Source organism: Mus caroli, chromosome 11, assembly GCF_900094665.2.
Source record: "Mus caroli chromosome 11, CAROLI_EIJ_v1.1, whole genome shotgun sequence".
Lineage (NCBI taxonomy): Eukaryota > Metazoa > Chordata > Mammalia > Rodentia > Muridae > Mus > Mus caroli.
In genome coordinates, this window is record NC_034580.1 from 55,553,495 (window position 1) to 55,580,025 (window position 26,531).

At 49.4% G+C, this 26,531-nt stretch overlaps 2 protein-coding genes across 3 annotated transcripts in view; one reads left to right on the forward strand and one right to left on the reverse strand.

The window, feature by feature from the left end:
* Positions 1-26: 26 nt before the first annotated feature.
* Mief2 (mitochondrial elongation factor 2) lies at positions 27-6,293 on the forward strand. Of its 2 annotated transcripts, none has more exons than XM_021176751.2 (4): positions 27-95; positions 3,061-3,213; positions 3,408-3,570; positions 4,281-6,293. In XM_021176751.2, exons 2-4 carry the CDS (start codon positions 3,067-3,069, stop codon positions 5,333-5,335), a joined length of 1,365 nt encoding a protein of 454 aa, XP_021032410.1. In that variant the 5' UTR covers positions 27-95; positions 3,061-3,066; the 3' UTR covers positions 5,336-6,293. The 2 variants fall into 2 exon arrangements, with proteins under 2 accessions (XP_021032410.1, XP_021032409.1); XM_021176750.2 differs by lacking the exon at positions 27-95 and adding an exon at positions 1,174-1,338.
* Positions 6,294-12,310: 6,017 nt separating this feature from the next.
* The window catches only part of Top3a (DNA topoisomerase III alpha), a 34,945-nt gene continuing 20,724 nt past the window's right edge, over positions 12,311-26,531 (reverse strand). Inside the window, exons 9-19 of the mRNA XM_021177566.2 lie at positions 25,350-25,424; positions 23,842-23,924; positions 22,105-22,312; positions 20,934-21,119; positions 20,680-20,809; positions 19,637-19,750; positions 19,382-19,547; positions 18,009-18,152; positions 16,116-16,238; positions 14,637-15,325; positions 12,311-12,955 (exon numbers count right to left, since the gene is read on the reverse strand). Of these exons, the coding sequence (XP_021033225.1) occupies positions 12,777-12,955; positions 14,637-15,325; positions 16,116-16,238; positions 18,009-18,152; positions 19,382-19,547; positions 19,637-19,750; positions 20,680-20,809; positions 20,934-21,119; positions 22,105-22,312; positions 23,842-23,924; positions 25,350-25,424 (2,097 nt within the window). The 3' untranslated portion in view covers positions 12,311-12,776. The remainder of the gene's footprint in view (positions 12,956-14,636; positions 15,326-16,115; positions 16,239-18,008; positions 18,153-19,381; positions 19,548-19,636; positions 19,751-20,679; positions 20,810-20,933; positions 21,120-22,104; positions 22,313-23,841; positions 23,925-25,349; positions 25,425-26,531) is intronic.

Below are 26,531 nucleotides of genomic sequence, written 5' to 3' on the forward strand. Positions count from 1 at the left end.
GCGCGCGCCTCCTCCCGGCCGCGGCCTCTGCGGGAAGTGCTGCTAGGCGACTCCCAGAGCTGCGAGGCTTCCCCGGGACCAGAGTTCTGGAACTGGTGAGGCCTGTAGGGGTCCCTCTGGAATTGATCATCACTTCCAGTCTCCAGTCGGAACGTGGAGGGTGGGGTCCAGGCACTGTCGCTTGGGCTGCTGTAGCCCCTGGGGCTGGCCGTGACCCAGGAGTGATGGTGGTAACAAAGTCAGGGACACAGGCACAGGCAGTTTGTGTGTGAGGGATCAGTGGTGGTGGTGGTGGTGAGACTTCCGGGGCTTTGGGACCTAGCCCTTCAGCTTCAGGACTCAACTTTGCTCAAGTGTAACATGGGTCCCCAAAGCTGCCAGAAGCAAGCGAGTACTCACATGTGGCAGCGGCAGCTTAGAGAGCAGGCTGCACAAACACTCACAATTCTCCCTTGGCATCAGAACTCCAGCCACCGTTCTTTATTGGCTTGTTTTGTGCTCTAGAAGATCAGTGTATATCTCCTGGGCCAAGCTCTTAGTGGCCATCTTGCCCTGGCCAGCACACAGTAGGTTTCCTATAAACAGACACAGCTGTTCTATGGAAGTCCAGGGTCTGGCATCCCTGGTTTCAGGAGGGAAGAGACTGATAGAGTTCCCACGACAGATGGCAGAGCTCTTTTCCCATTATGTGTCAGGCAGGCCAAACAGAAATGGAACCACCAGGCACTCTAACACAGGCGAACTTGAGAGGCAGAATGTGGGCCTTTGGGCTAACTGCAGTTTTGTCTGTCTGGCCCACCAAGGGACCGTGAGCTCAGACTCCACACTGAGGCTCTCATTACAAGTACACACAAGGTCAGATGTGAGACTAAGAAGGACTGCTGAGAATTCGATGTCAGTTGTGGCTTTAGTGTGAGGCCCTTTCTCAAGAAACAAAACAAAACACCCGAAAGTAAGTAAACTAGACAAGCCCCTGAATGATTGTCACACTCACCACCTCCACCCCCCAAACCCCCCCTCCGCATCTCCCCTTGCGCTATCAATATAAGCTTGCGCCTTTAAATCCGGAGTGTGCCTGTGGTTTCCGCCCCCGACGGTCCCGGGGCGTGCCTGGCGATCATTGGCTGAGCTGCTCCGTTTTGAGCACGTGTGCGCAGGAGTTGTGCGCTCGGATTGGAGCGAAGGCCTGCTTATCCAGCGTGCCTTTCGGGTCACTTGCCTCCCCGGGCCTGGGCGTTCGGTTCCCGGGGTTTGAACGTTCCATTCCTAGGCGAGTCCTGGGCCTCCAGGGTCCTACTCGCCCTATCCTTGGGTCCATGCGCTGACGCTCGGACGCAGGTACGGCTACAGCGCACGGGGTGGCCGGGGGTCTCCCAGCACTGGGCGTGGCACGCATCCTGGGGCAGGTGGGGGCGTGGCCTGCGGTCACTGCGGTGGGAGGGAGGACTTGGGAACTGAAGAGCAGAGTTCGAATCCCAGCGGTGCCTCTTCCCGACTTGGGTATTGCACATGATTTCCAGGGCCACAGTGACTTCGCTCTTGAATAGAGTCCAAGAGCCTATTTGGTTACACGTTTCTGCTCAGCCATGATCAGAAGCAATCAGCTTTGGCCAGAATGGAAGAACAGGTGAAGTTCAGGCTGTCAAGAGTCAGGTTATTTTGTTATTTTTGTTTTGTTTTGAATAGAGGCTCTATTATGTAACTCTGGCTATCCTCCAACTCAGTGTGTAGACCAGGCTTGCCTTGACTGCCTCTGCCTCTTCAGTGCTGAAATTAAAGGCCTGCACCACCACATAGGGCCTAAGTTGGTTATATTTAGTCACCTATTTTATTCCCTTCTTACTAGAGTTTGAATACAAGACCCCTCTAGGTGTAGGGCTGAGTCCCACTTTAGACAGGTGATGGAATGTAAGCCCCTTCCATTTGCAGAGTGGCTTACTGCTCTGAGGGCAGTGGTAAGCAGTAACAGAGCAGAGCTGTTTCTGAGCTTGGAGTAGGCCCCCTGGCTGCCCTTTGACCTTGCCAGGCTCGAGGACAGGGTCTTATTTTTAGTCTGGAGAGCATGGACAGGTGTCTCAGCTGAGTCACACAGTGCCTAAGGCTTCAGCTACTCTAGGCATCTTGTCACTTGGCAACTGGGTCCCAAGACAGCCATGGCCCCGAAGGAAGGGCTGAAGTCCTTGGTGCCCCAGCAGGCAATGACCTTTCTGGCTTAGTGGCCTGGGCCTGTGGATTTCTATGACTTTTTCCCAAGTTCCTGACTGGGCCAGTCACATACTTCCCAGTCCTTACTGGTACAGTCGTACAAATAAACAGAAGCCCTTGGCTCCAGGCCTTTTTCTCACCTTCTTCCCCTCTCCAACTTTGTTCCAAGTCCATGGGCCCTGGCCAGCTTGTCCTGATTCAGTGTTTATTTAAGGTTACTTCACTCACCACTGCACCCTGGGGCCTTCAGCCTGGCTCTGATGGGGTTGCCCTACCCCAGGTAGTTTTCTTGTCAAGATCTGGGGGGCCACTATTTAGATTCCTGAATTTGCTAAGGGTCTATCAAAGGTCTGACAGGCCCCACCCAGGCAAACTTTCTGGAAACCCATATTACAAGTCTTTCTGGGCCTTTGGGTTCCTCCTGACTGGCTTTCACACAGTATGGCTGTTCTGGGTAGGTCTTGATTAGGAGTGTGAGAACTCGACCAAGAGGCATGGGGAAAATACTCAAGCTTTGGGAGTGGAAGAGTCTCGGGGCTGTGCTGTGTGTCCCAGACCTTAGCACTCAGTTTGTGGCTTGGCAACTTATGTCTTTGTAGACTCAGGGTGGTGATGTTGAACTCAGATTCCCAAGGTCTTGGGGTGAAGTCAGGAGAAAGGCCTGGATCCTTCCTATATGAGCCCTTTTTCAGGGCTTGGAGGCTTGCAGGATTCAGGGAGGGGGCTGGCAGGTCCCCTGATTCCCTCCAAGAAATTCTTTGAGCAGCCCCTTTCTCACGGGTCCCCAGAAACCACCCTCTTGGTCATTGCTAAGCATCTATGCACACTGGCCTTACGAACTGCATCTCATTGCAGGTGACCATGGCAGAGTTCTCCCAGAAGCAGAGGAAACAGAGCGGCAGCGAGGGCCTGGGCAGTGTGGTGGACTTCCTCTTGGCTAATGCTCGATTGGTGCTAGGTGTGGGTGGGGCTGCAGTGCTGGGCATTGCTACCCTGGCTGTAAAGCGGGTAAGGCCAAGGGGGCAAGGCCTGCCTGAAACCTCCACAGGAGGAGGCCAGGCCAGGGAGCTGGGGGACGGTGGGACTTTTGAGGTTGGACTGGAACACGGGGCCCCTACTTTTTCACCCTAGCTTCCTGGTTTGCTTTCCCCCCAGCTTTACCATGGCCCCCGATGCTCTGATCTGTGTCACTTTGCCTGTAGCTCATCGACAGGGCCACCAGCCCTCCAGATGAGGATGACACCAAGGGGGACAGCTGGAAGGAACTGAGCCTGCTGAGAGCCACATCACCCCAAAAGCCCCAACCCCCTCCTGCTGCCTTCAGCCAGCCCCTAGCTCCTGGGTCCCCCTCCCCCTCTGTGCCAGGTGAGCTGCACTGCTTTTCTCTAGTGTGGTGAGCCCCCTGCACATGCCCGTGCAGAAGCTGCCCCTCTTTGGGGGTTGTGGACTCCTCGGATGTTTTGGTTTTTTTTTTGTTTTTTGTTTTTTTTTGTTTTTTGTTTTTTTCGAGACAGGGTTTCTCTGTGTAGCCCTGGCTGTCCTGGAACTCACTTTGTAGACCAGGCTGGCCTCGAACTCAGAAATCCGCCTGCCTCTGCCTCCCGAGTGCTGGGATTAAAGGCGTGCACCACCACGCCCGGCTCCTCGGATGTTTAATAGGTATTGTAGGTTTGTGTTTTTTTTCTGGATAAAACCCAGAACCTCACATACGCCAAGCAAACACTCTACCACTGAGCTATACCACAGCCCTGGGATCCTTGTTTTGGCCTGTCTGCTTTCTAGTATAGCAAGGCTACACCATATGATGGTAGAGAGCCGCAGATGGGGAAACTGAGGCCTGGAGAGGGGCAGGATCTGTCTTACCCATTCTTCATGAAGTTGTTGTAGAAGCCAAAGTGTTGGGATTCCAGGCCAATGACTTTGTCATCATGCCCTCACTGTACTATGTCCTAACGTCAGGGCTTTCTCAGTGGCTATTATAGGTGAGCATGGAGCCCAATGCCATCACCCAGCTAGTGAGCAGGTCGAGTTTTCATAACCTTCTGATATGTTCTCCTGGATGCTTCCCTCCGCAGTGGAGCCCACGCCCACTCATTCTCCCATGACACCTAAGCTCAGCACTGTAGCACCCCTGTGCCTGACGTTCCAGGAGAGGCTGCTGGCCTTCGAGCGCAAGCACGTGATTACCCCAGAAGCCCACGTGACGTTGGTGAAACAGCTGACTGGAGACATTGCCTTGGAGCTGCAGGCCTACTTGAGGAGCAAGTTCCCAGAACTGCCCTTTGGTGCACTCGTGCCTGGTGGGCCTCTCTACGACGGGCTCCAGGCAGGGACTGCTGAGCGCGTGCGCCTACTGGCGCCTCTGGAGTTGGAGCCGGGGCTATGGAGCCTGGTACCTGGCGTGGACACTGTGGCCAGGGAGCCTCGATGCTGGGCTGTACGCAGGACTCAGCTTGAGTTTCATCCCCGTGGGTGCAGCCCATGGGACCGCTTCCTGGTGGGGGGCTACCTCTCCTCCCGCGTCTTGCTGGAGCTGCTACGGAAGGCCCTGTCAGCCTCCGTCAACTGGCCAGCCATTGGCAGCCTGCTCGGGTGTCTGATCTGGCCCGATGTGGCTTCGGAGGAGCTGCTGCTCAAAGTGCAACACGAGTGCCTGGAGTTCACTTTAGCTGTGCTCATGGTAGTCCCTGGGGCCAGCACTGATGACCGCCTGCTGCTGGCTTGGCCCCTAGAGGGGCTAGCCAGCAATCTCTGGCTGCAGGATCTATATCCAGTAGAGACCGCCCGTTTGCGGGCCCTAGATGACCGGGATGCTGGTACTCGTGGGAGGTTGTTGTTGCTGCTGTGTGGTGTCTGTCGTGGCCATCCGGCTCTAGTGCGGCTGGGCTGGAGCCACCTGACTCAGGTGGTTCTGCATCTGGGTGAAGAGGAAGTGGCCTGGACTGAGGAGGCCTTGGGGGAACGGTTTCTGCAAGCCCTGGAGTTTCTGGTGGGCAGCTTGGAGCAGGCTAGCCTGCCCTGTCACTTCAACCCCAGTGTGAACCTCTTGGGTAACTTTCGGGAAGAGGAGATTGATGACATTGGCTACGTGTTATATAGCGGTCTTCAGGTTCCTGAAAGCCTATTCTAGGTAAATGAGGACTGTAATTGACATGTTTTCTGATGCTGGAGAGCAGCGGCCACCTCCCTCCCAGGACACTGCAGTGTGGTTTGCTTTATTTTAGCCAGAGTGGAGGGGGAGTGACATCACCTAAGCCCACACGTGGGCATGTGCCTGGGTGATGGTGATCAAGAATCTCAAACCCAGAGAGTCTGGGTTGCTGACATCTGAGTGTGGCTGGCCTGCCCTGGCTGACCACTTTCAGTGCCAGCCACACTAATGGCCCTTAGCCGTCTGGGGTTCATTTAGGGACTAGGGCTCAGGCCGCCATCACCAGCAATGAACTCACAAAGAATGAGATGTGGCTTTTGATTTCCTAGGCTTCACCGAGGCCAAGACTGGTTCCAACATTTTGTCAAAAAAGGAAAATGTTCTTGGGTGGGTAACAGCCCCAGGTCTCCTGGAGGCACTCCCAGGGGGTCAGCTGGAGGACAGCTGCTTAGCTGCTGAAGGACAGTGGCTTCCTGATGGTGGTGCATTTGTCTTTCTGATTAAGTCCTCAGGCCTTGAAGCTGAAGTTGACTCCCTCGCTGCCTGCCTTATACCCCAGGGAAGGGAGGTCTTGTTCTCTTCTGCTTGGTTTTCTCTATGGGCCACAAATTACCTCTGGGAGAACTCCTTCCTCACTGGGGGCTGAACTCTGTGCTGTCTATGCAAGGCAATCCCATTGAGGCTGCTCCTAGATCTCACTGCAGGGTAGAGGACACGCCCCTCCCAGAGGCCTGTGTGCAGATCTGGCCTCTGCAGCGTGCCAAAATATTCATGATAGATGTGTGTCCTCACCTTGCACCCTGGTCCAGGTAGCATGGCTGGAGGAGGGAGACTGTCTCCCCTACAAGGGGGGCTTTCTATTTTAGGTACCACCCCCTTAAACACACTGAAACAAAGCCATGCCTTGAAGATGTGAATAAAAGGAGAAAGAACTGTATACATGTGTGATTCTTGCTGGCAGGAGATGGTCTTGGTTGTAGGTCATTGCTTGGAGCTTCACACGTCTTGTGGCTGGATGTGAGGTTTGAGAGTCCTCTTGGAGAAGTAAAATAATATTTTCAAGCTGATGAGATGACTGTACCCTCATCTGCTACCAGCTATAACAGGGCAGTGACCTCCTGCCATTTGCACTATGGGAAAACAGTTGTTGGGTCTCAGCCTGAGAGGCCATCATGTGTAGCCTCAATAACAACTGATGATCCACCTACCATACACCAGCCAGTTGAGGGACACTGCCCACCTACCATACACCAGCCAGTTGAGGGACACCGCCCACCTACCATACACCAGCCAGTTGAGGGACACCGCCCACCTACCATACACCAGCCAATTGAGGGACACTGCCCACCTACCATACACCAGCCAGTTGAGGGACACTGCCCACCTACTGTACACCAGCCAGTTGAGGGACACTGCCCAGGCTTTTGGTTCAGACCATTCCTGCCTCATCTGCGCCTTCACCCATGGTTTTATCTGGCCTTGAGTTCATGCTACAATCTGATGACGCAGACTTCCAAGCTTGTGAGAAATTTAGGGCATGTGTGTGTGTGTCCTTTGGAGACAAGGTATCCAAAAGGCAGATGGGTAGGGAGAGAGGTACCTCATTCCTCTGGTCCCTACCTGGGCCTTCAATCCTAGGTATGGTCTGTGACATTTGCACATTTTGTCTGTCTATCTGTCTCCCTGCCCTCCCTCCCATATATATATACATATATATATATATATATATATATATATATATATATTGTTTGTTTGTTTGTTCTGTTTTGTTTTTTGTTTTTCGAGACAGGGTTTCTCTGTGTAGCCCTGGCTGGCCTCAAACTCAGAAATCCGCCTGCCTCTGCCTCCCGGGTGCTGGGATTAAAAGCGTGTGCCACCATGCCGGGCTTTTGATTTGCTTTCTACTGACCAAAAACAACTTGGGGAGGAAAGGGTTTATTTAGTTCACACATACTGAGTCACAGTCGACTGGGGGAAGCCAAGGCAGGAACTCAAGCAGGGAAGGAACCTGGAGGCAGGAGCTGATGCAGAGAACATAAATGCTACTTACGGTCTTGTTCCTGATTGCTTGTTCAGTGTTCTTACAGAATCCAGGAACAGCTGCCCTGGAATGGCCCTGCCCGTGGCTGGCTAGGTTGTTCCACATTAGCCATGAATCAAGACAATGCCCTACAGGCTCGCCTACTGGACGATCTGATGGAAACATTTTCTAGAATAAATTCCCTCTTCTCAGATGACTCTAGCTTGTGTTAACATAAAACTAGCCAGCACATTGTCTAGAACAAGAGCATCCATCCCATCACAAACGAGGCAGCTGAGTCTCCATAGGTATGGAATAGGGGAGTCAGGAGCCACGTCCGGCTCAGCAGTTCTCAGTCATGGGACACCCAGGAGTATTACCTGTGTAGACTTTAAGATCTCCAGGGCACTCAGTTTTGAACCTGTGAACTCTATGGTATAAATATGAAGTGTCTCTAAAAGGCTCATGTATTGAAGGTTTGGTCCATGGTGGCTGATGATTCTGTCATGTTCAGAAGAAAATATCTGTACTAGCACAAAGAGGCAGGGGCACAGCTCAGGGGCAGAGCCTGCATCTAGAATGAGGTCCTGGCTTCAGTCATCAGCAAAATTACCAGCAACTGAGCTCAGCAGTGGAGGGCCAGCCCACTGGCACTTGACATGATTTGCCTATCAGACTGTTGCTATGATAGGGACACATCTGACAGCTGCCATTAGAGTTGTTTTCAGAGGTTTCCACCCAAGGAAAATGGGACTCATGGCTGTCCTAGTTTTTTTGCTAAGTTGGCACAGGTAGGGTCACCAGGGATGAAGGGACATCAATTAAGAAAATGTCCCCATCAGACTGGCTTATAGGTAGGTGTGTGAGTCTGTGAGACATTTTCTTTTCTTGAGCCTGTAGTTGTTGGGAACTGAACTTTTTAGGACCCCTGTTCGCTCTGGTCAACCCCACTCTCTCCAGTCGGTCCTGCTCGCTCCGGCCCAAAGATTTATTTATTATTATAAGTAAGTACACCGTAGCTGTCTTCAGATGCACCAGAAGAGGGCGTCAGATCTCATTATGGGTGGTTATGAGCCATCATGTAGTTGCATGAATCCAAGTTGAATTTATTTAAAAGCAGAAAAGTAAAGGAAGAAGAGAGACAAGAGGGGCGAGATCTATGAGTGAACAGGGGGCAGGATGAGTGTGGGCCTATAGGTACAGGATAAGGGTGGCTCTCAAGTTACATCTCTAAACTGCTAAGAAACGTCCCTCCCTGCTTTTGCGGTAGCTTAGGTGCTCATTTTAGCAGTACATTCAAAGAACAGAGAGATTAGCATGGCCCCTGCACAAAAGGATGACATGCAAATTTACGAAGTATGTCCTAGAGACTCAATGGGCTACTACATTACCCTGGCCTTAAATTAAGGCAAGCCTGCTTACTGCCCCAAGTGTCTTTGGGGTATACACCTTGTCTCCATAGGCAATTTTGGTTTTATCAGTGCTGTCTGAAAAATTTCAACTCCATTAGCAGGGCCCACAAGCCAGATGTTACTCCTCTGATCCTGCTTCAAGGTAACCATAGCAGCACCTCAAACTACATAGTCAGCAGAGCCAGGTACTAGCACCTGGGAGGCTGAGGCAGGAGGACTAGGACTTCAAGGTCATATTACATCATAAATACAAGCACAGCTGTAAGACAAGGTGGGGAAGGAGGGAGGAAAAAAGAACCAACAAGGGTGTGGAATAATAAGACTAAAATGGTCAGACATAAACATTTAAAGTTAGCTAAAAGGGTCAACATTTCATTGCTATACATATGTCCAAAATGGCTGAAATGCCACCCAGGGAGCAGTGAACGCATGTCACAGCAGCACCACACACCAGAGCGGTACAGCAGTCCCTCTCGTTTGCTTCAGTGCCCTGCAGTCCACTGTGGGTACAAAATTCTCTCAGAGGTGAGGGAGACAGACAGACAGATGTGTGAATGTCACAGGCTACACATGGGACTGAAGATCCATGTAGAGACCGGAAGAATGAGGCATCTCTCTCCCCAGCCCTGACTATCTGCCTTTTGGACACCCTGTCCCCAAAGGATCCACGTCCTGAGTGTCTCACAGGCTTGGAAGTCTGCGTCATCAGATTGTAGCATGAGCTCAAGGCCAGATAAAACCACGGCTGAAGGCTCAGTGGAGGCAGGGTGACATGCAAATCCGAGTGCCACCTGCTCTGTCTCTTGGATTATACTCATGTCTGTAAATTAATCTGTGATAGGAGGAAAAAGTTGGGAATTTTAACAAAGTTTTGTGAGGGTGCTCTCTTTGTGGTGCCGAATCTCAACTTCTTTGCATAACTCCTTCAGTCCTGGGACATCAACTGCAACTGAGGCTGCACCTTCAACAATAGCCTTCCATGGCCTCTCACAGTGCTGAGCCTCAGCTGCTCTTCATGACCCCTTCCTGCCTTCCAAACCAGCACCACCTGGGTGAGTCTTACACATTACCAAGTCCCGCTGCAGCAGGAGGACAACCTTGGCTATCTCCGGAACACAGCCTCTTTGTGATCTCAGAAAACACTTCCCAGAAGATTTCACCTCAGTGATGCTGGTCTCTTTTTAATCACCACCAGTTTCTTAGCTGCAGCTAACCAGTATCAACTGTTCCAGTAGTCCCTTCTATTCTTTTTTTTTTTTTTAAAGATTTATTTATTTATTATATATAAGTACACTGTAGCTGTCTTCAGACACTCCAGAAGAGGGAGTCAGATCTTGTTGCAGATGGTTGTGAGCCACCATGTGGTTGCTGGGATTTGAACTCTGGACCTTCAGAAGAGCAGTCGGGTGCTCTTACCCACTGAGCCATCTCTCCAGCCCTCCCTTCTATTCTTGACTCCAAAGCTAGAGCCACATACCACATACTAACATTCTTCTCTGTTGAAATTTCTTGAGCCAGCAGGTCTTCACAGTTCAAATCACCCTCAGCACTTCCATATTCCTAATAGGATTGCCCATTAAACCCCACCTAAAGCACTGGCTTTCTAAATCCAAAGTCCCCAAATCCACATTCTTCCAAATAAAAACACGGTCAGGTCTACTGCAACAATACCCTACTCCAACTTCCTTCTTAGGGTTTTACTGTTGTGAACAGACACCATGACCAAGGCAACTCTTATAAAGGACATTTAATTGGGGCTGGCTTACAGGTTCAAAGGTTCAGTCTATTATAATCATGGCAGGAAGCATGGCAGCATCCAGGCAACATGGGGCTGGAGGAGCTGAGAGTTCTATATCTTGATAAAGGCAGACAAGTGAAGACTGACATCCATGTGGCTAGGAGGGTCTCATTGCCCACCCCTATAGTGACATACTTCCTCCAACAAGGCCACACCTCCTAATAGTGCCACTTCCTGGGCCAAGCATATTCAAACCACCACACCGCCCTTCTAGAGGACTAGAGTTTGGCTCCTAGCACCCATACTGGGTGGTTTACAACTACCTGTAACTTCAGCTCCATGGGCTTGATGCCCTCTTCTGGCCTTGGTGATATCTGTGCACATGTAGCATACACTCAGACATGCATAATGAAACCTCCTATCCTTCATGGCCTTAGCATGGGACTCTAATAGGTGCATCCCTGAACTCAGCCTCTGATGACATCCTTGATGGCCATGTAAGCCCCCACTCAACCTTCAGCATCTCTGCCACCAGCACCCCTCCATCCTCCAGCACCCTTCCATCTGGCAATCCCACTTCCATCCTCCCCCTTCCTCTCCCGGTTTGGTTCCCTCCCACTGCCCTTCCTTACCCACACACATCTCCCCCCTCACATTCATTCAAGGACTTCATACAGTGAACCAAGGGAACAATTATCACTCCCTCCCAACATCTGTCCCCTCGACCAGGCAGCTAACAGAGACCTCAACACTATCTGGGAATGTGTCCCCTTCCCCCTGACAGATCCATCCCAAACACAAACTGCTCTAGGTCTAGTCTGCCATCACTGGACCTAACAGACTCTCCAGCCCCTAGCCCTGGACAGCCAGCCTCCCCTCCCCTTCACTCTCCTCTTCATTTCTCCCTCTTTTTCTCTCTTCCTCTGGTCCTCCAGGAAAACTAACTACTTGCTATTTCTTTCAGGTTTTGTTTTGTTTTTTAAGGTAACAGCTGACTTTAGAATCCAGAACTTTCAATTGTAGAATCAACACACATTCGTGGCTGTGTCTCCAGTCTTGTGCTTAGATTGAGACAACTGCCTGACCAAGGTCAGTTGTTATCCTTGCCAGCTTCGATAGAATGTCAAACCCTGTCATTCTCACTCTCAAGTGCCAGACGTGGTGGTGTATGCCTTAAATCCCAGCACTCAGGCAGGCAGATCTCCAGGACTACATAGAGAAATACTGTCTTGAAAAACAAAACAAAGTCTAAGCAGCAATAAAGACCTTGGACAAAATTTCCAAATAAACAAACAAATAGAAGGCAGGCAGGGCAGCACACACCTTTATCTCCAGCCCTCTGGAGGCAGAGGCCGACCTAGGCACAGCAGGTACATGAGGTTTCCATTGAAGTGTTCAAACAGATAAGGCCAGCTGTGAGTGGTGGACCAGGGTCAGACCCTAAATGCAGGCTGCAAACAGTGCCCCTGAGCAGTGGTAGGAACAGTCACCAGTGAAACCCTGCTGCCGGCCAGGCTGAGAGTTCCTGTCTAATCAAGGCTATTGCTCTGACCTGAAGACAACCCGAGTTGCTTCACTAACTTGTAACTCAAGGAACAATTCCCATTTCACTTCTCAAGTGTGGGACAATGCTGGGTACAGTCACAGTCTCCTTCCTCTACAAAGGTCAGTGTCCCAGGATCTGCCAGTTTCAAGGGACAAGCCACAGCTAGAGAGTCCCAGGAAGAGGTCCCTTGGCCTTCACTGGCTCCTGCTGGCGTCCCAGACCGAATGCCACCGGAAAATATGGATGCATTTTTTTTTTTTTTATTGAGGCACATGAGCTATGGGTGTCCTAGATGGAGCAGGAGCGGAAGCTTCTGCCGTCACACAGGCTAGCCACTTCTCCAACAGCTGTGCAGAGAAGGCCCGCACGGATGCTGGGGCTGGCCGAAAGCAGTACCTGCTTTTCACTTGGCAGACTGGCCACGGTCAGGGCTTGGAAGGCCACCCAAGGTCAGTTCTGCTTACATGCTGACTGCCCATCTCATTTTCCATCAGTGCAGCAGCCAGAGTCACTGTGAGCCGCAGACAGAGCTGCAGCATCTGGCAGAGCCAGCCAAACTTTCAGACATGTCTGGTCTTTGTACTCAACAAAGGAAGGCCAACTTTAAAACCCAGTACTTCCCTAGGTTTCCAGGACAGTGCACAGCCACCTGGTTCCAGCTAGTTCATTCCTGGTCTAGGCAACTTCTTCCACCTCCCAGGCTATCATCTGTTCTGAGGACAAAAGGACCGGGTGTGTCCAGGCTGGTGACAAATGCTACATTTCCGAGGCTTTTTTACTGTGGACCCTGCATCTGAGGAACCAGCTCTTGGTCTTTTGCTTGCAGCCTCTGGTCTCTGGGCTTTTCCTCTGCCTCCTGGCCATGCAGGGGCTGCAAAACTCCCTGTGGGAGATAGGAAAGATGTGTTCACAATTGATACCATCAGGAACTAGGCCCCATGGCCGGTGTGGTGGTACATGTCTACAATGCTAGTACCTGAGGGGCAGAAGGGTAGCCCAAGGTCAGCCTGGGCTACATGAGGGGCAGAAGGGTAGCCCAAGGTCAGCCTGTCTCAAACAAAACCAAAATCAAAAGGCACAACATTGGGTAGAGGTGTCAACTTTCACAAGGCAGGTGAACCAAGGACCAGACACCCTGCTTTGTAAAGGCCGGCTCTCTGTCAAGGGCATGGTGTGCTTAGCACATGTCACTTGCTTTTTCTTTTTAAGCTATTTTATTTTTACTCATGTGTATGTATATGAGCACGTGTGTCTGCAGAAGAGGACACTGGACTCCCTGGAGCTAGGTACGGATGATTGATGTGGGTGCTGGAACTGAACTCAGGTCCCTCTGGAAGAGCAGCGAGTGTACTTAGTAACTGAGCCGACTCGCCAGCCCTGCTTTCTTATTTTAAAGAAACTCAAGTTCTTAGAGACACTGCTGTGATGAGGCAGCTGTGGTCATTTTCTATATACACTTCCAATGTAACAGAAACTCAAGCACACAGTAGCAGAGAGGGAGTCTGCGTTCACCAGCCAGATGCCCTGCTTTACCTTGCCTGCAAGGAACCCTGAGAACTTGAACTCTCGTTTATACGCAGGCCTCAGAGCTGCCCTGTCACTGAGGTTAATTCATCATCATGTCATTTCTGGTGACCCTAGAAAGTCTCAACTATGGACAAGGCCAGGGTCTCTGCAGTTATTTCAAATATGGGAAAGGCAAAAGATGCTCTGTCTGGTGGCCTGAAGTCCTGTGCTTTTCACCAAGTCTTCCAGTATTTCTTAGATCTGAAGGTACAACTACAGGGGTCGTATGACGTCAGCCGTGGGAACACATGCCTGGTATTCTGGTACTCAGGAGGCTGAGGCAGAAGGTCTGCAAGCTTGAGTCCAGTCTGGCCTATATATATCACCTGCCTCAAAATGTGCACCCCAGACACAAAGAGTGGTAGGTAGCATCTCCCTGCTGAGGAGACTGAGGCAGATAGGCTCAGCCACCCGAGATGCAAAAGATCTGCTTAGCTTTGGGCTAGATAAGGTGGTTTATTTACTGCTGTGCACTGCAGGGCAAGGACCCATGTAAACCAGTGTCTGGGTACCAGTCCTATAGCATTCATTCCCGAGGCACTGGCAGGGCCATGTAGCTCTGGGCATACCCATATATCTGTACAGTCAGTGTGCCATTAGGTAAAATGAGGCTGCTATCAAGGACCTAGCAAGGGTGAGTCTGCAGGGGGGAAGACGGTTGTTATTCCCACCTTGGGCCCTGTCACTGTGATACCAAATAGAGCCCTTCACTGGCCTGAGCCTACCTCACTTGTGAAACTGTGATGTAATGCAGATGAAAGACGCCTGATATAGGGAGTGTATTTATCACAGTGCTGGGCACAGCAACTACTCTTTTAATGTGAACCCAAGATCCCATGGGTCATACTGTACTCAACAACGAGGAAACAGGCAACGCAATGCCCTGCTGATCCTCACTACACCGATCTGCCTTCCCTCTGCCTTCCCTCCTTGTCTGGTCTCTGCATGGCTACCCACTGTGAACACCTATGTAGAGATCCCCTGTCCTGCTGCCTCACCTGGGGCCACGTTCTCATCCACCCACTGAAAGAAGCCACACTGTTGCTCTCGTGGCTTGGCACAGGTGTGGAACTGGCGTCCTTTGTTGGGTCCATCCTTCTGTACAGTCCGTGTGACAGCAGGCTGCCCGCACAGGCAGGATGTACCTCCATCACTGTCACTGCCAAGGTTGCCAAACCCATCCATGTGGCTGCCTACGCTGGATGGGCATCCTACAGAGCTGCCTGGGGGTCCTGATGCAGAGGTGGGGGTCCCTCCTCCAGTGGAATGGCTGCTGTCAGCCCACAGGAAGAAGTTGCAGTCACCACTACTGCACTTGTAGAAATGCCGGCCCTGGTTGGGGCCCTGCTTGCGGACAGTGAGCAGCACAGCCTCCCGGCCACAATTGCAGGTCACAGAGTTGCTTTCACCAGCAGTAGTGGGTGGTAGCAAGGTTTGGGCCACTGTCTTTGAAGGTCCAGTATGTCTATTAACCAGAGGTTGAGACAGGTTATGCTGACTGCTGTCCATCCTGTTGAGGGCCTGGCTGGCCTGCAGGTGGCCAGAGGGCTGGCTAGCTCTTGGGAGAGCCCGTGGAAATCGCAGGCCGAAGATTTCCTTCAAAGTCTCATCACATCCACCTATGCAGCCGACAAACTCCAGGGGCATAGTTGGGGGAAGGCTACCACGCTTAAACTTCAACTTCAACCTAGTGAGGCCAAGATGAGACAAGCTGTTATTCTTTGCCCTGGTGCACAGCGGTGGCAGCCACAGCCTCCCTGCTTATCCCAGAAGCCCATTCCAAGTACAGAGCAGGGGCAGACAGATCAACTCTCAGACTCTAAGAGACCTTCCAAATTGAGGCACCTCTGCAAAGTTCTACTTCTCTGTCACTGTCCCCCTCAGGACTCTGGGGCTCTTTCAAGGGCAGAAAGTCAAGATGGGTAAGAATGGATCTAGTCAACCCCCATGCTTCCACAGGTGCTCAATGCAGAAACGATGAAACGTGATGGTTCAGTGAGCACAGGACAGAGATGGCTGTGTTTACATCCCATCTTGCCTGAATGAAAAGCAGCATTACTCTCTTCATGGTGATGCTGTGTATCTGCTTTGGAAAGTAAGTGTTTTTTTCTATAAATCATTTTAAAACTATGTCAGTAAGAAATGCGTGTGCCAACCTGGGCATGGTGGAGCATCTTTTCCCGGCTCTCAGGAGGCAGCCAGGTCTCTGACTTCCACAGAGGCTGAGAACAGCATTGCCTAGAGCAGGGGTCTCAGCCTTCCTAACACTGCGACCCCTTAATACAGTTCCAACCATACAATAATTTCCATTGCTACTTCATATCTTTAATTTTGCTATTGTCATGTAAATATTTTGGAGATAGAAGTTTGCTAAAGGGGTCATGACCCACAGGTTGAGAACTTCTGCCCTAGACACTCCCGCCTGTGTTCCAGTGAGGACAGGAAAGAGTTCTGCATGCCCCAGTCACCCAGCTCACCTGTACACAGGGGGTGGCTGACAAGCAGAACACACGCTGTTGTCCCTGCTGGCCTCCAGCACCGAGTCAGGAAACCACACAGCTGACCGACATTCTGGGAAGCCCATGCAGCTAAGGTAGAACCTGAAGAGCAGAGAGGACAGGTAAAATCCAGGAATCTGGGAGGTGCACTGATCACACCCATCTGCCACCAAGAGCCTTCTTTCATTTTCTTGGTTTTCTAAGTCAGGGTCTGACTGGGAAGCCCTGGCTGGCCTGCAACTTGCTATATAGACCAAGTTAAAGTTAGCCTGATCATAGAGATATATTGGTTTCTGCCTCCTGAGTGCTGGGATTAAAGGTATGTGCCACTAGACTGTACTCTAAGAAAATACTTCTTGGCTTACACTTGGAACACACTTAATTGGACATCCTGACACAGAATAATCTAAAACCCTTCTTGCATGCTTCTCATGTCCCTAAAATCGCATCTATAGACTGGTACATGCCTTTGATCTCAGCACTTAGGAGGCAGAGGCAGGAGAATCTCTGTGAGTTCAAGGCCAGCCTAGTCTACAGAGCAAGTTCTAGGACAGCAAAGGTTACACAGAGAAATCCTGTCTTAAGGGAAAAAAATGTAACAATTGCTGACTCTATTTAGACCACCACTACCACCACTGACTAGGTATGGTGCTTCTCCAACAGAATTCCAGCACTTGGGAAGCTGAGGAAGATTTAACAGGTGTGAGGCAGGCCTGGGTTACACACTGAATTTCAGGTTACCTTGACCTACAAAATGAATGAGATCCTGTTTCAAAAACAAACAAAATACCACTGACTAAGGTAGCCATGTATCAAGTGCCCTGTGCACACACACAGTATTGTGTTTTGTCTTGCCTCTTTAAAAGTTGCCACTCTCGGCCCAGTGTGGTAATGCATGTTTATACTCCAGGCACTTGGGAAGCTAAGGCAGGAAGATTCAGAGCTCAAGGTTAGTTTAGGCTACATAGGCAAGACCTTGGATCAAAGACAAAACAAGGCGGGCGGGGTGGCCCACGCCTTTAATCCCAGCACTCAGGAGGCAGAGGCAGGCGGATTTCTGAGTTCAAGGCCAGCCTGGTCTACAAAGTGAGTTCCAGGACAGCCAGGGCTATACAGAGAAACCCTGTCTCGGAAAAAAACAAAAACAACAACAACAAAACCCCAGAAACCTACTCAGGGTTGGGAGTAGGTAGAAGAAAGCTGCCACATATATGAGGCCCTGGGTTCTACACTTCAAATAACTGAGTGAAAACAGATAGACAACAGCAAAAATCCCTGGGGCTAGAGAGATGGCTCCATGGTTAGGAACACTACCCAAGTTTGGTTCCCAGCACTCAAACCGGACAGTTTATGATCAGCTGTAACTCCAGTTCGAGGAGACCCAAACTCTTCTGGATCCTGCAGGCATCTGCATGCTGGTGGCACACGTACAGACTAGTGGGCTCACACACATAAAACTGTTTAGAAAATCCCACCTATAATGCAGTGAAGTAGACATGACCCTTAGGGAGAGAAAAAGTTATTTTATGTGTCTGGTGCCCTTGGAGGTCAGAAGGTGGCACTGGATTCCTTGAAACTAGAGTTATGGATGGTTGTGGTAGGCTTGTAGGTGTTGGGAACCAAACCTGGGTCCTTTCCAAGAGCATCCAACACTCTTACCTGCTGAGCCATCACTCCAGCCCGTCTCCTTTTCATGGAATATACATTCCCATACCTAGCACCCAGCTGCCTTGCTACCCTCCCAGTTCTCTCATCTTGCCCAGGGTCTGCTGAGAGCAGGCCTGCTTCTAAATAATAATATAAGCATGGTCTGACACGGCCTTTCAAGGCTAGGAGTCATCCCAGTCTATACTCGGGGAGCCAGACACTAACCCACCACTCTTCTTGGTCTTGAGGACCATATCCTTGTTACACTGTGGGCACTTCCGAACAGGCTCTGGCATGGCTGGGTAGATCTCTTCTTGCTGGGCCACCTCTGTCCTTTCTCCTAAGTACTGAGATAAAGCCTCATCCAACCTGAAGAAAAAGCAAATACACAAACCAGTTTCATTAAAAAGGCCTTTATAGCACTCTTAGGTATCCGTAATACACACAAGACTCCAGCTGGTTAGAGAGCCATAGGCCGATGCAGGAAGCAGAGGGCAGAAGAACATGGAGCTCTCTACCTCTGGCCCTGGCTGCAGGCTCCTAGGCTCACACAAACAGTACACATTTAGCAATGTCTGTCTATACAATTCTGCTAGGGAAGTAGTCTCAAGAGTAAAAAACCCAAACTGGGGTTTGCCCAAAAGGTTCAGTGGGTAAATGTGCAAGCTTCCTTGGAACACCTAAGGAAGAGAAGTAGAAGAGAAGAGAACTATCTTAAAATTGTCCTCTGGCCTGTGTACATTTGCCTTGTATGTACACCCACACCCACACCCACAACCCCAAGTGACATTTCCTGCCATCCATATAAAACAGCAATACAGAACACTGACCCTACACATCAAGAAGTTGACCAGTAGCCAGGCTTGGTGGCACACGCCTTTAATTCCAGCACTCAGGAGGCACTGCCTGTTTCTAAGCTAATGAATTGTAGCATCAGGGTTAGAAAACACCCCCCCCCCCTTTTTAAGATTATGTATTTATTTCATGTGAGTACACTGTCACTGTCTTTAGACATACCAGAAGAGGGCATCGGATCCCTATTACAGATGGTTGTGAGCCACCATGTGGTTGCTGGGAACTGAATGCAGGACCTCTAGAAGAGCAATCGGTGCTCTTAACCACTGAGCCATCTCTCCAGCCCTCCTTTTTTTTGAGACTGGGTCTCATTTTGTAACCCAGGATATCCTTGAACTCAGCATTCTTCCTTCCTGTGCCACCTAAGTGCTAGGATGAGAGGCAGGAGCCATCATCATCTGTGGCTTGAAAATGTATTAATTAACAAAACACATATCCTGTCCGATAACTGGCCACCTCCAAATGCTCCAGAGAATGAAGATTCCACACTAGACCCTGGATTGACTGAATTAAAGGACTGCTGCCTACCAAGGCAGAATAAAAAAAAGAAAACAGCATTTCTAAAGCTCAAATCCATTTGAGCCAGTTTTTCTAGAAAGGAATAAACTGAACCTAGAGGGCAAAATCCAAGGAACAGTGCTTGTGTAGCGAGGCCCCTCCCCAGGGGCTCTCGGGACTGGGGGTGCTGTGGCCTGGCTGGGAGCTACAGACACCAACACAGGGGAGCAGGGTCTGGCACTCACTTCTTTGCCTTCGCCACTGCTTCAATGAAAACCTGCTTGTATTTTTGCACTTGCTGCCTTAGAACTTGAAACTTATCCTTCTTGCCCTCACAGATCAGCTTGAGATCCGCTTCCAGCTCAGCACGGAGGTCAGGCTTGGACATCTCATAACCCATGGAATCGTAACCTGTAGGGGAAGAGGTTCTAAATGACACCGTCAGGAACTTGGGACATCTTGGCCTCCCCACTGTCCACTGCAGCTCCCCAGTGCTTTACCTTCTACAAGCCCCATGCCCAGGTGCCCAGGCAGGAACCGCTTGTCTGAGGTGAGTCCCACATACATCCGGGCTTTGATGGTCTCTATGTGTTCTGCATGAGTTGCATCAGTACCTAGAAATCATTTCCTTATCATCATCATCATCATCATCCACCACCACCATCAACATCTAGAATAGCCCCAGTTGGCTTTGAACATACTGTGTAGCCAAGGCTGTCCCTGAACTCTGAATTCTTCTTTACCTCCCAACTACTGGAATTGCAGGTGTTTGCCACCAAGTCCCTCTCATATCCCCATTATTCTGAGGTGATACAGATGGTAGCATCAGCATGGCCTGTGATCTCATTTACCATAGGTACCTCTTATGCCTGGGCAGTTTATGCAGGTAAGGTCTCTTATTCACATCTGACTTATGATTTTCTCCCTCCTAACGTCCCAGGGCTCACAACTGTCAATTCCAGCCTTACAACTCCTCATTCAAATCCTTCTCCTTCCCCATGTCTGACTATACACCTGTACTATCCACACTTCTCCAACTCTGCTTTCTTTGTCCACCTCTATTCAAAAGCCGTGGCCCAGAGCGTCTCAGTGCAGCTGCACTGCTAGGGAGGTAGAAACCAAAAATCACAATGGAACTGCTACACCACACCTGGCTTATTTTTCATTCTAAGTCTCTGCATGGGTATGTGTATATGAGTGTAGGTGCCCATCAAGGGGACATCAGATCCTGGAGCTGGAGTTACAGGCAGCCATGAGCCATCTATCATGGGAGCAAGGAACAGAACTCAAGTCCTTTGCAGGAGCAAGAAACTCTCTTAACTGCTGAGCCATCTCTCTAGCTCCTGGAATTACACTTTTTATTTTCTTTCTTGAGTCGGGATTTGGGATGGAATTTAAGGGCCTCCTGTATGGTAGCCAAGTGCTCTGTCCCTTATGCACACTCTGGGCCCTTCCCTGAATGTACTGACTAGGGACAGGAATAGAATGCCTTCCTGAGAGGAGGTCACACCCAAGAGACGAGATCCCCACAGAAGATACTGACCGATCCCATGTTTCTCCATGAGGGCGATGAGGTCGGCTTCGGTAAGCAGTTGGGGTGGGCTAGTCTCCCCATCCACCATTTCCACAGTGCTGGGCTGGAAGTGGGAGCCTTGCTCATAGACGGGGAGGAGCTACAGGGGGAGCACGTGTGGGCTTCAGATCAGTTGTCCTCAGGCTCACTTCAGCCCTGCTCCATCAGGAGTCACAGGCCGGAGCACAACCGCAGCCCCTCTCCCTGATGGGCCCCCTTATCACCTTGTCACTCCAGTGATCATACGGATACACATCTAGGTAGTTACGGGCCAGAATGATGAGCCCGTGGGCCACAAAGCGCTCTTGGGCAATGTCGATCTCTACTGTAGTCTCTTGCCCCTGAGCGTCCTGAGAGCAGCAAGCCAGGAAATGGCGAACAATGAACTCATACAGTCGCCGATCATCTCCCTGGAGAAAAGGAGGCGGTGAAACTCCTTTCAGAACCGAACCTTTCAAGAAGCACAGTACCAATGGAGTTTCAACTTGATTTACACCACTGTGAGCCGCAAGTCTGCACAGAACAGAACCATGGCTCCTCAAGGCCTGCAAAGACGTGAGTGAGTGTGAGAGTCCTTGGGAAGCCACTCCCTTGTAGTCATTTTTTTTTAAAGAGTCTCATTGTAGAGCTCTACTCAAACTCAGAAATTGCCTGCCTCTGGTTCCTGGGGGTCAGGGTTAAGGGAGTATGCCACAACGCAAAACTCACAACTCTGACCAGAGATAGTGAGGCGAAGGCACAAGAAATTAGCATGATACTTTCTACAAACAGACAGAGGACCCTGAAGGAAAGCTTTAGGCTACCCTCATGCATGCACAAGCAGTGATTTGTAGGGGGTAATATTCCATCAGTCAGGTAAGCAAGGATTTCGTGAGGTTCACCTATTAATAAAATTCATGCGACCTTCTACATACCTAGCAACCCCCTTTGAGAGATTCCTTTACCCACTTATTACCCCAGCCAAAGGTTGCCATTTATAAACAGTAAGGACACAACTCGCACCTAAGCACAGAGCTTTCTGTGTAGACTCCAGTTACATCCTTGTACTCAGACACCTGCACATGCATGCCCATGAGTAAAATGTAATAAGAACAACTAAGTAATGTTGATGCGTGATGGTGCACACCCAATCCCAGCACTTGGAAGCAGAGACAGGCATCTCTGAGTTTGAGGCCAGCCTCATCTACACAGTGAAACTTTGTCGTAACACAAAGGCTGGAAAAATTTAAAACATAAAAACAGATTCACTGAAGGCTTCCTTCACTCCCCTCTTGAAAAAAAAGACATTTGGTATCACTGTTTCCAAAACCCAGAACCAACAGAGCCACGTCAGGTCTCACTTCCTGTCCTGCACCTGCTCTGACCTCCAGAGGGCTCATACTCAGAGGAACTAACCTGCAAACCGCTGGTGTATTTGGTGGGGTGAATGGGAGGGTGAGCTTGATCAGACTTGCTCCCATTTCGTGGAGTGGGGCCACCTCGCTCTAGAATGGTCTGAGCAAAAGCCCCCCAGTGTGGATCCACGGTCTGCTGTTCTACCAATGCAACCAGGTTTAAGTCTTTGGGGAAGATGTTTGTTTCTGTCCGGGGGTAGCTGATGTACCTAAGAGAAAGGTACCAAAAGGGCATTGTTAGGCTTTTTCATTGTTTTGTGACCACTGGAAGTTGTAATCACCCAACTGACATTGTCAATGTGACTGTTAACCACCTAAGCTGAGACAGGGGAGTTGGAGATTGGTCCCCTCAAGGGGTCAAAAGCATTAGGCTTTCCTGCTAGGACATTCTAGGAACCTAGACAAGAAAGCAAAAGCACACTATATATTATAAAGGGCCAAGACTCAGCAGTTCCTTTTGGCCCAGGGCATACCACTGGCTCTTTATAGCAACCAGTCTGACAGAAAGACCCTGTGTGGTGTAAGCCTCAATGGACTTGACTGTTCCAACAGCACATTCTTCTGGAACTTTCTAAAATTAACTTTATTATTTATCTGTTTTGCATATATATGATATACATCTGTGTACCACCAGTGTGTCTGGTGCTTTCAGAGGTCAGCACTGGATCCCCTGAATTGGAGTTAGAGATGGTTATGAGTCACTATGTGGGAGCTGGGAACTGAGTCTAGGTCCTCTGCAAGAGTAGCAAGTGCTTTTAACCTCTGAGACATCTCTCCAGCTCTGCTGTAACTTTTTCTTAACGCAGATAAAGAACAGCGTTACCCCAGTGTTAGAAAGGTGGCTCAGAGCACTGGCGGTTCCTCTAGAGAACCTGGGTTTGATTCCCGGCACCAACAAGGAAACTAACAACTGTCTCTAATTCCAGCTCCAGGGGATTGAACACCTTCTTCTAGCCTGTGTTGGCACAAGGCACACACATGGTGCACAGACATACATGCAGGCAAAACCCATATGCATAAAATAAAAACAAACCTGAAAACAAAACAAACAAACAAAAAACAAAACAACCCCCCCTAAAAAAAACAAAACAAAACAAAACAGAACAGTATTGCCGTATTGCCCAATATGGCTCCGTGTGAGAATAAGTGAGGGATACTCTGGGTTTAACCCTTAGTGTTAAAAAAAGAAAGGAAAAAACCCTGAATGTTTCATGTCTTATTTTCTTTTTTCCTTCTTAAAGGTTTATTTATATGAGTACACTGTTGCTATCTTCAGACACACCAGAAGAGGGCATTGGATCTCATTACAGATGGTTGTGAGCCACCATGTGGTTGCTGGGAATTGAACTCAGGATCTCTGGAAGACCAGTCAGTGCTCTTAACTGCTGAGCCATCTTGCCAGCCCACCCCATTTCTTATTTTCATATATATCTTCAAAATCTACTATATATTTTATACTTACAACACATCTCAGTTTGGACAAGTCACCTGTCAAGCTCTCAAACAGCTGTAAGGATACTTCACTGCTAGGTATTGACCACAGACGTAGGAGGATTCCGATAGGCAACAAAAACCCTAAATGTGCTGCCTGCGGGAGAACTGCTGAGCAGTCAAGAGTAGGATTTTTAGCACAATGGTAGTGTGCATACCTACTGTGTGCAAGGCCTTGGATTACGCTCCTAGCATGGAGGACAGGGGAGGGAATGGTTCAGAATGCTCCGTGAGCTCTTATATTTACCCTTGTGTATAGAGCTTTTCCGCAATCCTCATGGTTTCTTTGGCATTTATTCTCAATTTCCGAGATGCCAGTTTCTCTAGCTCCTGTCAACAGAGACAGAAGGATGAAGCTTCTTGTGAGTCAGAGAACAACACAAGCACCTAATTCATCTTCAGGTGGGTGTGGCCCTGTCACTTCAGCTACAGACATCAAGTCACAAGGGAGACACTGCCCAAGGGAGGGTTCCTGGGTCTGCCAGGCGGATCTCAACTAGTGGAGTTCTTATGTAGAAAGTATTTTAAATCAAATCAAAACAAACCAAAAACAACCAAAACAAGGAAACAAACAGGAGCACAAAGTGTGTGAAAGGCAGACAGGAAGATCACTGTGAGATCTCTGTAAAGATCTGTGGTCCAGGTTAGCCTCATCCATGCGAGTTCCAAACCAGCCAGGGCTACATAGCAAAATCCTGTCTCAAAAAACTACAAAAACATAAATAATTTTTTTTCCTTTGGTTTGAGACATAGCCTCATATAGTCCAGGCTGTCCTTGAATTCGTGACTCTCCTGCCTCTACATTCCAAATGCTACGATCACCAGCTTCCATAACTCTAGCTTCCGAAGGAAGCCAGTGAGTGGTACAAGATAACGCACAGCTGATCCTTGTCCAGGAAGTTAGCTGGTTCAGAGCACCATGCTGAGATAGTATATTTTTTCCAGACAAGAGCTTTGTATGTAGGCCAGGCTAGCCTCAAATTCTAGCATCAGCTTCTTAATAGCTAGGATCACAGACACGTACTACCACCCCTAACTAAAATCTGTGTCTTTAACAAGTAGCCTGACAAGAGAATGATGCTAAAATCTGAGAACCACACTTGGAGAACACGACTCAACTCTCAAAAATTTCTCCTCGACACTGGAAACATCCTTTGAGGCTTTCTAATATTCAAACTGTTCTCTTCCATTGACAGTCTGCAAAGGTTGAACATGGTGGTGCATGATCTGAACCCCACACGCAGGAAGCAGAGGAAGGTACAGCTCTGAATTGAGGCTAGCCAGGACCACTTAGAAATCCTGCCTCAAAAAAAAAAAAAAAATGCATCACCCCATCCAAAAAATAAGTATTTAAAAAAGGACTAAGAAGATATCAGAATTCTGTGCTTATGCAATGGTGGCATCATAGGACACCATGTCCCTCCTTTTCAGAACCTTATATAATTCCTGTATTAAGAGGCTGGGCTAACAGAGGCCTCCCTGGTGCTTTCCTTCGTGGCTTTTTTTTTTTGTTTTTTTGTTTTTAATTTTCAAGATGGAGTTTCTCTATACAGCCTTGGGATTTGCTCTGTAGACCAGGCCTTGACCTCACAGAAATCAGTCTGCCTCTGCCTCCCAAGTGCATCACCACCACCCACGCGTCGCGCCTCGAGATGGGTGATATTCCTTCCTTCCACTGGACCATAGACATGAAGTAGTCCCAGCAACAGGAAGTAACTGTTGCTTTGTGCTCAGACCACGCTATCTGGAACATACCACCGTGTCCAAAGCCTGCGGCCTCCACTTGCTCTTTGGCTTAGATCTGACCTCTACCACAGTCGCCATGGGATCCTACAAAGCCAAGAACATAAATCTCATGTTAGCTTGGAGTTAAGACCTCAAGCCCCCTACTATCTGAACCAGGGAAGCGCCCCATGCAATGTCACTCATTTTGTGCGTGGATTACGGAGTGGATGCTGCCACTTCCTTCTCACTCAAGTCAAGAATGAGAGACATTGTCACAAGTCTTTAATTTAAGTTCATGGTCTGGACTGATGAAATCCCAGTCTGGGCGTGCACCTGAGCAAAGCCTCCTACCCAAACACACTCCGTTACATTTTTTTTAACTTTTAAAATTTAGGCTATTAGTGCTGAGGGTGTAAGTCAGCATGTTCCACGGGGGTTCCATCCCTAACATCATGCACCTTCATACTTGACATATAAGCAGCAAAAATCGTACAATACAAACTGCAAAGCTTTCTTTGCAAAGACTCTGTTGCTGGCACAAAACTTAAATGGTTTGCTAATGAGGAGATTCGTTCAAATTCCAAATTTCTCTTTCCCAATAGAATGGGAACTAGTGGTTCCTTTCAAGGAGCTCAAAAATCTGTCACCTGCTACTTAGTTGCCATTATAGCCAATTAGAAGTACAAGTGTTTATCATTCCATAATTTATTCATAGTGTATGTGTGAAGGTGACATGCGCTTGCCATACGCATATATGGAGGTCAGAGGACGATGTGCAGTGTGTGGGTCCTCGGGATAGACTTCAGATGCTCAACGTCACGCTCAATCATCCACAATAGCCCTCACACTACCTCACGCCACAGTCTAGGACTTTTCCTTGTATTTTTGCCCTGACCTTTATCATTTTCCAAAATGACCTCCTTTGTTTGTCATTTCACCTCCTCACATGAGCAGTGGAAGGAGCTTGGAGCAAACGTTTCAGTTCCTCCCCAGACCCAGAGTCCAGGCTCTGAGTGCACTTAGCCAGCTAACCCTCACCTCTGGTGAGAGCAGCCACTCACTTCTACAATTTCTGATTTTATTTAAAAGTTCAACTTAGCCGGGCGTGGTGGTACACGCCTTTAATCCCAGCACTTGGGAGGCAGAGGCAGGCGGATTTCTGAGTTTGAGGCCAGCCTGGTCTACAGAGTGAGTTCCAGGACAGCCAGGGCT

Coding starts and splice junctions, on each gene's coding strand:
- Mief2 (XM_021176751.2), top strand. CDS start 3,067: ATGGCAGAGTTCTCCCAGAAGCAGAGGAAACAGAGCGGCAGCGAGGGC. Junction 3,214..3,407: donor CTACCCTGGCTGTAAAGCGG/GTAAGGCCAAGG, acceptor CTTTGCCTGTAG/CTCATCGACAGGGCCACCAG. Junction 3,571..4,280: donor CCCCTCCCCCTCTGTGCCAG/GTGAGCTGCACT, acceptor TTCCCTCCGCAG/TGGAGCCCACGCCCACTCAT.